This window comes from Sphaeramia orbicularis, chromosome 14 (genome assembly GCF_902148855.1).
Source record: "Sphaeramia orbicularis chromosome 14, fSphaOr1.1, whole genome shotgun sequence".
Taxonomy (NCBI): Eukaryota; Metazoa; Chordata; class Actinopteri; order Kurtiformes; family Apogonidae; genus Sphaeramia; species Sphaeramia orbicularis.
The window spans coordinates 20,309,558-20,322,688 of NC_043970.1; the positions used below are offsets into that span (position 1 = coordinate 20,309,558).

Genomic DNA, 13,131 nt, shown 5'->3' on the forward strand with positions numbered 1-13,131 from the left:
TTAGGCCATGAATTGCCCTGATATCTACAGTTTCACTGACTTGTCAATTATCAAAACGCTATTGAATTAAACACACTTTGCTGGAGCCTCACAGACAGAAAAACAGCATGAATAGTTATTTCCAACTAGTACTGTCAGTTAAAAACCATCACACAAACCTATTAACATGCTAATGTCCACAGACGTGAAAAGTCATTTGTTTTTTGTATAATTTTTGTCATTGTGCTGTTTTTGTGTTGTCGTGTCTCGCACGTTTTTATCCTTTATGTTGTTTTCAACTTATTACATCTTTTACAGCTGAGGACTCTCCTCTACATTTCATGTGGCTTTGGTGAGGTCAGTCTTTTTAACCCTTCTGATCAGTGACCCAGTATCAACAGCTCTGTGACCCATTTTGGATCCCAGCCCTACGTTTGGGAAAGACAGCTCTATGTCGATGCAATCTGTTCCATGTTTGGATTGTTCTGAGTCTTATACAGGAGAAATATCTAATAATATAAGGCTGGGTAATAGGTCTAAAATGATGATAGAACTGTAAGTATTAGTCAGTATCAACAATTACAGTATCAGTGACAATTCATGGGTCCTTGTGGGTCTAAAAGATGATACTTTGGCTGGAATGAATTGCTTAAACTCTTCTTTATAATCAGAATTTGACAAACGCTTCAAAAGTTAGAAGTAGGACAGGTACCCATGATACAACATCAAGATTCATGAATAAAATAACATTAATCTTTTTGTGAGCATCCCTTAAAGAAAATACCTACAAGGTTAATGTATAACAAGATAATCATCAGTATTGTTTTATTGCCCAGTCCTACTTTAATGTATATGACCATTTTTAACACAAAGTAAAAACAATTTTAGTTCATAGTTGGCTCAGTTTTTGACAACTGTGTCCAGTTACTGTCATGTCTCCTTTATAGTTCAATCACCTGCATTTATTCAAGACCACCATTCTTGGACGATTTTAATCCAGCTGCAGCTAAAATTCTTTCTTTGTTAATCCTGGCTTTTTCTGAAGGTGAACAATAACAAGAAAAAGATTAGAGGACTTTGTAAAATTCATTCTGTGGAACAAAAACACCCAGTGTTGCCACTGAAGTATGATGCTTCCTCCCTACCACATAAGCTGTTTTGTTTTAGTTTTATTTTGCTTACTAATGTTCTCCAATAGTTTGTTACAGATGAAATTCAGTAAGTTATTCACCTGTGAATGGGAACTACATAAAAAGGGGAAGCGCATCAGGTGTCAGTGCATTGTTTTAATGTAGATCAAAAAATTCCGTCTGTAAATCACAAAATTTGTATTGTTTTCTTGTAGCCTAGTGTGATACAACAGCTATGTATGAGTTGAAGAATTTACAACTATGAAATCTATACAAAAATGTGCCTTTTCCATTTCTTTTTTTTTTCACCATTGGAAAACACTGTAAAACAATGTTATTTTGAATAGGGTTGCATGTGAGCAGAAATATTAATGTCGCTGGTGATGTAAACAGAATATTCAGAATATTGTCTTCAGGAACAGGAACATTCTTAGGTAAATATATCTGGATAAAAGCATGAACATTAATATCAGTTTTACATTTAGAGTGGGGCTGTCAAACCTTTGCATTTAGAGCAGGGGTGTCAAACCTTTGGTGGGCCATAACTGGCCCACCAAAGGTTCCAATCTTTCCTGCAGGATGAATTAATAAGATGAAAAAACTGCACTGAAGATATTAACAGTCAAAAGTGTCAAGGGTGTTGCATTATGGAAATATTAACTTACAAACTATCCTCACAATAAAATGTGAATAACCTGAGCCTTTTCTATTTCATTGTTGAATTGGGTCACGTATCAGTCTGCGCTCTGTGATCCGACTCACCGATTCACACACTAATCGGCTAAAGTATGAGTTTTAGTAATTTTGTTCCCTGAAAAAAACAAAACAAAACACTCATGTAGACACCAACCAGCAGGCAGCAGGAAATTTAATTGGTGGACAGAAATAACAAGAATGTTCTTGTACTTCATAGTGAAACTGCAATGATGGTAATACACTTCACAATAGTATTGATAAAGAATAAAACAGCTGATAAAGCATGGAATAAGCCTCATTTCAAATCAGTAAACCAGATGCTGATTACACCTTTAAACAATGAAATATTGTTCATATAATGAACCTCTTGTCACAGTGCTTAGATATGGTTATTTATCTAACTAAAACCTCTCAATCGCTGATTTAACAACACACAGCCAAAATTTGGAAATAATGACTGGGACAGCAGAGATAAAACAAGTATTCATGAAACAATCTTGTCTGATAAGGTCAATCATTTTTAAATTGGGGCAATGCTCAAATATATTGGAATAATGTGTCATGAGACTTGTTCATGATGCTACATGTTGCTCGACTTTGGGTGGCTGGGTGGGGTTTTTCATCAAATATCACATATCTGCTTGCAAAACAAAAGTAGACAAAGGAAGAAGTCAACCCTGATGGAATCAAATTTAAAAAAAAAAACAGACATCCATAAAACATAGTAATCATTACAAAAACAAATCTAGCTAAGATTAGATGCTCAAAGTATGTCTGGAACATGTTTCCTTTGAACTGATTAATAAAACAAAACAATGTACATATGTGGAATGACTAGGAGGGGAAAAAAAAGCATAACACTTGACAATTTATACATTGCATCTATTGGTTTTGTCCAGGAGCAAAACTCGTTTTTCTTACACTGTTGATATTTCCCACCAACTTTTTAATGAAGTGATGTAGAAATCATTGTACAAGGGGAGCAGGTGCAGCAGTCTGTATTGTCTTTGCAATAAAAGAGAAACAAAAGAGAAAAAAAAAAGAAACATGAGATATTATATAAAAAGACATTTTTAAACCAGAAATGGATTTGGTCAGTGCTGGAAGTTTATTTAAGCAGTGCCTAATAATGTACTGAAGATAACTAGCACAATATTTTCTATATATAAAATATTACAATATCCACAATGACATGCATGTGGAATAGGGCTGCCAGCATTCATGTGCATGTTTTTCTTTCTGGATGACAGTTGAAAGCCTCCTCCTATCAGTGCGTTTGTTTGAGGATACACTTACTTGGCCAATAGACAAATAAGCAAAGGCACTGTCCAAGGTTGCACCATCTATTCTTATTTCCCATAGTTGACACATGTACAACTGAAGACCTTTCCCATAATACAAAGACAAAGTAACCATTAGAATTATTCATTACTGGCTGAAAAGCCCAGAACCACCACTTTAAGGGAGACATATTTGGGTTTCATTTGTACATTCATACAGGCACTGTAGTGTAGGTATTAGCCATATGACATCTTCAGCTTCCAGAGCGTCAGCCCTATCTGACATGTTGACCCTTGCTCTTTGTAGTGGTCAGTGTTTTACGTAACCTGGTCAGGAAGCAAGCACCAGCTTTCACATATGATATTTTCCTACTGCATTTAACAAAACTTTCTATAATGAAATGACTCTTCTTTAATCCAGCAGGCAGTAAAATAAAACTGAGGTAAAACACTGTATATGACACATGTGCATGCAGTTTTGATGAAAAGGTATCAGAGGGGGACAGACATATCCTGAGCAGCAGGGGTTACCGTGCATCAGCTTCACCAATAAGCATCATGCAGTTTTGCAATTCCCATCACTAATGCGTCATATCAATTTCATGTGTTTCGGTGTTGACAAAATAGGTCATTCACACGTTTTCTTGCTTGCATGCGACCAATGTATTTAGTAAAATGTAATGCTTTTTACTATTGATATAGTGGATGCACACTGATTCACTGAGTAGGACAAAGATAACTGAGTGGCAGTGTGAAGCTTGCGTGCTGTGAAAACACACAAAAAACACATCTAAAATAGCAAAAAGCTATATGATTATACATTAAAAGCGCCTCCTAGTTCTGACATGTAGCTATAAAATGTCCATTATTCTAGCATCTACTTAGCTTACTGGTAGCTGTAAGTTACTACACTTAAGGGCAAATATTTATATAGCCTACACAGGAACTAATGTCAATATTTTCAGACACTTTTTAGCTAACCATGTGAAATTTTTACTTTGCAACAGTTAAAATTATGTATTATACGTAACTTTGAGATGATAGTTTTTAGATTACTACTGTTAAGCTAACAGCTAACAGGAAAGTACTTAAATAGTCTACACATTAAAGTCAGTGTCGAGTCAGACACTTTTTTTTTTTAGCAGTTTACATTTTTACTGTTAAAATGAAAATGTTATGTGTAATATTAGCCTTTAAAGTACTAGCTAGGAAAACACAAAGCAAAATATCAGGATGGTCTAGAGTTGGTTAATTTTTTACCAAGCCTTCTATTTTTTTAATTTAACTACTGCAATAGTTGTGTGTTATTTCTGGTTGGTTAAGTGGTACGTAATAAGTCTAGCTGATTAATCTGATCACTGCATTCACTTTAAACCATGTATTCTGTTTGTCTTTACCAGGGTAGGGGAAATTGTGCTCCAGCTACAGCTGTGTTTGTTTAATGTGGAAAACAGTATGACGTGACAGCTCTTAATCTATAATCTCTTCTAAAGGCAGCAGTGTTGAAGCCTGTTACGCCACTTAGGCCTGGATGAGGGGGCGTTTTCCAGTGGGAAAGTGATGCATGCAGTGCATAACTTGTATATGATTATGTACGGGCACTGACTTGAGCTCACTCAACTGATTAGACATGAACTGTTTAATGAACTGTAGGCCTCCAGATAAAATGGTTCACTACATGTAACAGTCAAGAGCTAGGTGTAATGTAAAAGTCAATTTGTGGCAGAATGGACTCCTTTGTTTTTCAGACAAAGTACAAATGAAACAATTTAACTGAAGTGCCAAGTCCATGTCTGGAAAAAAAAAAAAAGATCAAGGTAATGAAGATCGGAATCAACAGTGAGCGACATGAAAATGATCAAAAGCATGTGAAACAACGTTGGTCAGTGAGGCTAACATATACTTATTGTAAAAAAGCGTGCAAGATTGCCATGCAGTTGATGATTAGCGCAGTTAATGACAATGTATTAGAATTAGTTTGGAAAGAAATATTTCAAAGAGCTCTAGACATTTGTGATGTACTTATTACCTATGAAACAATAGTTCACACAACCCAGAACACTAGTGGTGGTTTGTCTTTCCACTAGTGGGCAGAGAATCACCTGCAAGCCAATTTCTGAGTAATAGTTGTTAAACATTTGTACCATGAACACCAATTATGATTACTTACTGATTGAGATTTTGGTAAATAGTAGAAATGGGTGATGTAAAACTGGCTTGCAGAATGATGTTCTGTTTGCAACACACCATGACCAATTATTCTTTTTTAATTACTGGTTGACTTATATGACAACCGGGGCCTATGTGTGGCATGTTCACAAGACAAAAAGAATTTTTTAGAGTAAATGAATGTTAGTGTTGTTCTCGTGAACTATCGCCTTTGGTCTTAACAGTGCCCATGCAACCACATTTGACCTCCAGAAAGCTCTCAGAGACAGGATGTCAATAAAGTAATGCAATAAAGCAAAACTTACTTCATTCATACCTAAAAAACAAAGAGAATAAAACAGGATCAGAACTCTCATTAACAGTCAGCATACATCTTACAGTACACATTAGTGCCAACACACATATTTAGACATTATTCTACTTTATTCACATTATATTACAATCATGAATATGACACTAACAGAAGGAAAGACGGGATGAATCGTACATTACTTTTGTTCCTGAAAGTTGCGATTAAAAGCCAAATATTAACGATACAATCACAACTACTTAGGATCACTTTCTTTTTTGTACAATTATTAAAACAAATGCACAAATAGAGGAGTCAGAGTTGATTGAAACATTATCAACATGTCTGGTTGTATACAGGGTGTCCCATAAGTCTCCATACATAGGAGACATAATACATTCCATACATATATGGTTCTAACATGTATTTCTTTATATTTCTTCTTTATAGTTCTTCAGCAGACACGCATTGAAATGTGTTCCCGACAAAATGGCTGTCATATACAGCATATTATATAAATAAAACTGGTTTATGTCAAGAAACGTTTATTTTTCCTATGTATGGAGACTTATGTGACACCCTGTAGTAGAAGAGCATACTATAGCTCCAAGATAAAGTGAATATGACTTTACAATAGTATAGAAAGATAGAGGCAGATAAAGCAGAAAGAAAGGGAAGAGAAAGGCAACAAACAGTTTGCTCTAGATTCCACAGTTTAACCCCCATTTGCCAATCTCCCTAATGCCGTGTTTCCACTACGCAGAACCAGCTCGACTCGACTCGACTCAGGTACTATTCCAGGAGACTGTTTTCATTACAGGATACTACTGACTTTACAGTACCTGGATGTCATAGTGACGTTGCGCGTAACTTCTGTGACGTCTGCTGACAGAGTTGCTGATAAACTCGCTCGTTGCGTGTTGCCCTGTCAAGTTCACACTGAGTCTTTTCATTGGCCACCAAGGACAGAAATGTCTGAACCTCCTCGACTGACCATGGTGTCGTTTTGCGGGCTGTCATCATGGATTAGCCTACTGGTATATTTACTGTAAACTTCCAAATCTGATTTTTAAAAAATGGCGCGCCACACATTGATGACACAATGACGCAGAGACAACTCTCTGACCAATCGGTGGTCTGTAGTGTTTACATGTCACATTTTCGTATCTCTTCCCGTATTTTGGAACCTTGGACGAGCAAGTACCAGAAAAGTAGTACCGGGTACCAGATTCCAGGTTCCTTTACATAATGGAAATGTAAAAAGGCCGAGTCAAGTTGAGCAGGTTCCATTTAGAGGAAACGCGGCATAGTAACCCTAGTGTCGTACTTTTCCAGGAATGTAGTTACGGTCAATGCTTTCCTCTTGCAGGAACATGTGAAGACAGCGCTCATTTTGGGCCAGGGGATGACCTGCAATTCTGCAGAAACACACAGACCACACGTGCAGATGGACAATAGAAAGAAATCACTCACTACACATTTTAAGTGCAACAGTAACTAAGTCAACTTGAAGTAATTTAACCAGGTACAGCTGTGGCAATGAATGACCCAATCAAATATGACAATTTCACACAAGACACAGGAAACAAGTAAATTATTCTATGCAAAAAGATAATCTTGCATGATGAAAAAAAGAAAAGATGAAAAATAGCTACCATTTGAGACATTCCAGGCTGCATAAAATTGAAATAATAGCCTAAATAAATAAATCTGAATAACTGAAGATAAAACTAACTGCAAAAATTCTAAGGGATTCTTAATTGAACTTTTCTTTTCTGAAGTAGTATTTTCCACTCAAGTGAATTCCAAGTGAGAGACTTAATCTTAGGCACTGGTCACTACTGGAGCTAAGTTCTGCTGATAATTGATTCATTCATTAAGAGACTGAACCAATAAAGAAATAGGCAATAAATAAGCAGTATGAATGTTGAAGTTGTAACTTGCTGTAACCTAACCTGTTGATGAATTGCTCCAGGCCCGATCGTCGCTCCTCAATAAAGGACTCCTCAAAAATACCCTCATCTCCACGGAATGGCAATCGTCTTTTGAGGGCTTTGCCCGGCAGAGGCGGTACTACAATCTGTAGGAGAAACAGACAGGAAATCCTAGCTCAGGATATAAACATTTAACCTTTTATTTAATATGCACTGTTTGTCCAAGAGTATAAATCACATATTTCCATTGTCTAAAAGTACAATGTAAAGTAAAACAGAAAATGGAAAACTTTCCTGAGAAACCTTAGAGGGGATGGAATTCCAAACACTGCTCTCATTTATAACTCTTTGTGACATTATAACACCTGAGATCATCATAACCATGTGCACCTGTCTATGTCAGTCAAACTGACAAAATTAGCCTCAAACATGAGCACACTCACCTTACTGTCTCTTTCCAGCTCATTCTTTAACCACTCAAAGTCACTGTATCTTCTTCTCACACAGGAATCCTTATGTTTGAAAATGGGGAGGTTTGTCTACGTGAAAAGAAAGAAAAAGTTTTAATCTATATAAAATCATGTGCAATGGCTGGTGATGAAAAAATAGGCAACATGCAAAACTTAGAACTGATTGCTAAATGTATTCTGAAAAGGCGAAAAGGACTGACAATTTTTCTTTGGAAGATCAACGTCTCTGATTTCTTTTTGACTTGGCAGCAGAATCAAGTGTTTTAAGAGTCTAAAAATGCACTACATAAATGACCAGAGTGCAGTTTGGTACACAGATTGCTTGTTGTTTCTACACAAATTTTAACAGAATTTTCAGAGAGTCAGCCAAATCAAAGTGTAAATTTATGCATATTTTCATCACCACTGTTATGTGAGAGCTGATTTGTCATCACGGTTTAAAAGTTTGCCCGTTTGATGTAGTATTTCATACAATAACCTACTGGCGGGAGCTGAAAGAGGGAAGAGATCAGTAAAGACCTGTTGGTGGCTTTAGCTTTTGTACCTGGAAAAATGCATCAACCCAAACTGAACTAAAGGACATGATCATAAAATGTTGTTTCACATTCACAGTTCGTCAAAACCTTTGTTGAACATTTGTTTTTGCAGCTCTTCATACATGGTGCTGCTTTGTTGTCAATTGCATCTAAGACATTTCTGCTTGATCATTAGGTGGTCCAGAACTACTTGTCACAGTATTTTTCACAGAAATATTTGTACAATTCAGACAGGCTTCCTAATTAGCTAACAAACCTACTGTGAACATGACAATGAACTTTTAAGTTAAGCATATTATTACTAATATCTAGTCAGAACATATTAAACTCTACTATTAAACTAATTTGTGGTAGATATGTTTATACATAAATACAATGCATCACATCAGTAACTTAACTACCATGTAATCCTTCAAAGACAGCAAACCTATAGCAAACCTAAAACTCAGATGTGGTGTTTATGCACTACCAACATTTTATCATCCGAAGAGATAGAGTTTCATTTGTTATAGAGTGGGTGACCTTTTCCATTACTCCCCAAAGTTTCATTGCAGTAACCAGCTGGTGACCTCAACATTCATGACTACTGCTTACAGTGTCTGTTAAAAAGTGGGTGTAATTGTGTCCTATAAAACCATGTCTTCATCCAGGCTACCCCCACCACCTCAAAACTGCAAAACAACAATTGAACATGACTATTCTTCATAAGGGAGGTTCCAGAACAATGCCAAGAAACTTAAGTACTAATGTGACCCAACAGGTCAGACAGTCATTTATTTATTCAAAGTAAGCATACTTTCTCTAGAGCCAAGAGCCAAATAATAAGGAACTATCGGGAAGAGGACATCACGTAAACTGTAATTACGCAATTAAGAGTCAACGTTAGCTTCCTTACAATGTTTTAGGATTTAGCTGTGTCAGTGACTTTGTTTCCGGGACGTCTATCATTGTAATATAATGCAACACCTTTTGTCTTTCTGATTTTACCTCTCCTGCACCTCTAGACTTCTGATACTTGTAGTTAGCATGAGCAGAACTGACAACACTCATCATGTTATGCGACTTCAACTTCATTTTAATAATGAACGTACCATTAGCTACTTCTGAAAGTATATTCCATTTTCTAACGATTACCAAAACCATGAGGTTACCATGTGTTCTGTGAGGACTCATGGTACCGAGTACTTATAAGAAAGTCTTTATTTTGTCCATAATCTGGACTAAAGTGATGATAGTTATCGGTTAGCATCGTGAACACAACACACCTATCTTTTTCTTTACCTTAACGTACATACAATTTACACAGAAAGGCACGTATGGATGTTTGGCATTATGTTAGTTCTACATATGTGAAATATTTGACAAATCCAGGTGACTTTTGAGCGTGTATTGCTATGCAGACAAAAACCCACGCTAGGCCGCTAACAATCACCGGTCCTCGATTTTTGCTAGCGCGCCATCTTAAACTCCTACAGACGCCTCGCGTCAACGTCACACGCCGGTCCCTCTGTCGACTTCAGCTCAGCGGCTAAACATGCTAACTGGCTAGCAACTACTCTGTAATTACTGGTTACCTTTGCAAATAAAAGCTAAAGCAACAACGAGATGTTCTCGTTGCGGTTGGAAAAACCTACCCGCATACGAACTTCGTAACTAGTGTAACGATTCCGTCCGACTCCAACGGTTTGTGGATCGTAAACGTCTATTTCCAGAAAATTGCTGGGGGGGCCGTAAGCATCATTAAGGTCCTGGGGCTTGGAATTCAACCGGCGAGTGTCGGCCACCGCAGACTGTGACATTTTGTCGGTTCGTGGTTTTTATAGACGACCAACAAAGAATTTGCGTCAAACCAACTGAATGCGCAGCCAAATCTTAACTCTCATCGGAAGACATTCATGGATTGCGAAAGCCGAATGGTTTAGCTAAGGAAGTAACTGACTTATTTGTGTTGTTGCAGGGGCCAGCCGCCCTACCCTTCTTGAATCTGAAAAATGCGTTGACTCAGTTCCGTACGGTGCGGGACACACTGCCACAGCGCATGCCCTCTACCGGAGAGGGACAGAACTGCACCAGGGGCACAGTCAGGAGGTCATGCAGATGTACTGAACGCATCACGAAGCAGAGTTTATTCTTATTTTTAAAATAAATTTATTTAATATAATCAGATGGATATAAAGGAGGACACGACTGCTTTAGAGCTCATATGTTAAAAAGAATAGCAAAAAGAAGCAAAAACATTCAATACAACCCATACAAAAACACACTTTAAAATGTCTAAATGTAAGCAATAATGTGTTGCTGGTTTATTTAATGTAGCTGCTATTTTACATGGCACATAACAAGCAACTGCGATTACTTAAATGGGATATAGTAAAGAAGATATGTGTACACATATTACCAAGCTCTGCTAAAAGAAGGAGAATAAAACTTAGCTCTTCACCAAAAATCTGCACAATTTTGCACATTTATCATTATTTCACATGCTCTGAATAATGAAGTCCTGAAAATTGGTATGGCTTTAATGAGACTTTTCATCAGGAAGGTATCTCATCTACTCTAGTTATATTTCCAATTCCATCCATCCATCCATTGTCTTCTGCTTATCTGGGGCCGGGTCGCAGGGGCAACAGTCTAAGCAGGGATGCCCCGACTTCCCTCTCCCCAGACATCTCCTCCAACTGTTCTGGGGGGACCCCGAGGCGTTCCCAGGCCAGGTGAGAGACATAGTCTCTCCAATGTGTCCTAGGTCTTCCTCGAGGCCTCCACCCGGCGGGACATGCCTGGAACACCTCCCCAGGGAGGTGTCCCAAGCCACCTCAGCTGGCCCCTCAGCTGGCCCGTGACATCGCCTGGCATGGCGCAGCTGGGGCCCCACCCTGGAGCCAGGACCAGGGTCGGGGCTCGAAAATGAGTGCCTGGTGGCTGGGCCCAGCCCGAAGGAGCGATGTGGGCCCGCCCTCCAGTGGACTCACCATCCACCGAAGGAACCATAGGGGCCAGGTGCAATGTGGATTGGGTGGCAATCGATGGCAGGGGGCTCGACTACCCGATCCCCAGACACAGAGTTTGGCTTTTGGGATATTTCCAATTGTAAAAGATTTTAAATATAGGAAAGTTTGTTTCCTCCAACAGAATAAATAAAGCCCTTAATGTACAGTATATTCATTGGCTAATTATGCATTAGCTTCTTCTGAATAAACAGGCAAAATACTCCCACAGAAATGAACACTTGTGTCACCATGTTACATTCATATTTGCATTGTCTCAATGCTGTCAGTTACTTGTTCTTATTATCAACTCTGTGTCTAAAGAGTAGGTGGTTACTTTTTAGGGCCTCTACTATTGTTAAATCATTTATTTGGACAAATGAGAAGTTGTAAATGCCCTTTGTCTGATATGGGAAGGGAACCTCAGTTTATCTTCTTAGTTTAGAAATAATCAGACCATCTTTTTGGGGGGAAATATATATATATATATATATATATATATATATATATATATATATATATATATATATATATATATATGTATATATATATATATATATATATATATATATATATATATATGTGTATGTATATATAAAAAAAATAAAATATCAAGGTTGGTTGCAAAAGGGTTTCAATTCAACTACTTATGAGGCCCTTTAAAACATTTTGCAATCCAAATCTGACTAGAAAGGCTCCTAAACAGAAATCGGCCGTTCTTCATTTGGGGCAAAGACAGCTGAGGTGGAGGAACTGGAGCAGGGAGTGGACACATCCCCTGATTCATCAGTTGGCATGGAGACGGAGCAATCGGTTTGATCCGTGGTGACAGAAAAGTTGGAGCTGTCAGAGCTCTCACTGTCGGACTGGGATAATTGGCAGTATTCGCGGACGGGACAGGCCCGTTCATTGTAGTTTGGCTTAAAAACATCCTTTAGATCTTTGGAGTTGTTGAGCCATTCCTTTAAAAAACAAAACAAACAAAAAAAACTTGACTTGGTTTTGTAGTGATCAATAAAGTTGTAAATAGCAGTACAGAGAAATTACTGAATAAATTATAAGATTAACAGTACAGCAGTAACTGTAGTAGTTTTGTCTCTAGTGTTTTAACTACCAGGTAAATAAGTATTTATGTGACTGCGTGACAGGAAGGAGGCTATGGATCCTACAAACCTGGATGTCTTTAGGGACCAGGGACGGCTTTGGAACCACAGGGATGATGAGGATTCTGAACCTGTATGAGGAGGTAAACATTTTTTACTCTCAAATCATATAACCAACACTTAATCCCCTTTAGACTGATTTGATGAAAAGAAATGACTGTATCTTTAAATGTGAATGTACTAAAACACATTCTCTTTACAAAAAAAAACAAAACATTTGTGTCATCAAACTATATTTTCTGCATATGTTACAGAGGTGGCAAAAGTACACACACTCAACTCCAGTCAAAACTACTACTATCAGATACTACCGATTCAACTTTATTTATTTATTTATTTTTTAATTAAAAAAAAAAAGAAAAGAAAAAAGATTCAACTTCTTTTAATGCAGTAAAAGTTAAAAAGTACAGGCTCTGAAATGGACTCAAAGACTTAAAGAAAAAAGTAGCTTTTGTTATTATACCATGAAGACTATTGGAAGTTTAACATCAGATAAAA

The 13,131-nt window shown here is 37.5% G+C and overlaps 2 protein-coding genes across 7 annotated transcripts in view; both read right to left on the bottom strand.

The window, feature by feature from the left end:
• Positions 1-1,959: 1,959 nt before the first annotated feature.
• Positions 1,960-10,487, bottom strand: snx12 (sorting nexin 12). 4 transcript variants are annotated; one of them, XM_030153963.1, is made up of 6 exons: positions 10,118-10,486; positions 7,921-8,016; positions 7,499-7,623; positions 6,871-6,961; positions 5,560-5,570; positions 1,960-2,810 (listed from the first exon to the last, which is right to left on the bottom strand). In XM_030153963.1, the coding sequence occupies exons 1-5, from the start codon at positions 10,280-10,282 to the stop codon at positions 5,565-5,567; spliced, it is 483 nt and encodes a 160-aa protein (XP_030009823.1). In that variant the 5' UTR covers positions 10,283-10,486; the 3' UTR covers positions 1,960-2,810; positions 5,560-5,564. The 4 variants fall into 4 exon arrangements, with proteins under 4 accessions (XP_030009823.1, XP_030009821.1, XP_030009824.1 ...); XM_030153964.1 differs by lacking the exon at positions 1,960-2,810 and adding an exon at positions 2,895-4,878 and having other exon boundaries at positions 10,118-10,487; XM_030153961.1 differs by lacking the exon at positions 5,560-5,570 and having other exon boundaries at positions 10,118-10,487.
• Positions 10,488-11,187: 700 nt separating this feature from the next.
• Positions 11,188-13,131, bottom strand: part of il2rga (interleukin 2 receptor, gamma a) — a 29,333-nt gene continuing 27,389 nt past the window's right edge. For 2 of the 3 annotated variants that reach the window (XM_030155061.1, XM_030155059.1), the window contains exons 7-9: positions 12,644-12,704; positions 12,115-12,432; positions 11,188-11,753 (exon numbers count right to left, since the gene is read on the bottom strand). In XM_030155061.1, the coding sequence (XP_030010921.1) occupies positions 12,169-12,432; positions 12,644-12,704 (325 nt within the window). In that variant the 3' untranslated portion in view covers positions 11,188-11,753; positions 12,115-12,168. Of the gene's footprint in view, positions 11,754-12,056; positions 12,433-12,643; positions 12,705-13,131 lie in introns of those variants that run through there. The other variant, XM_030155060.1, reaches the window with a different exon arrangement.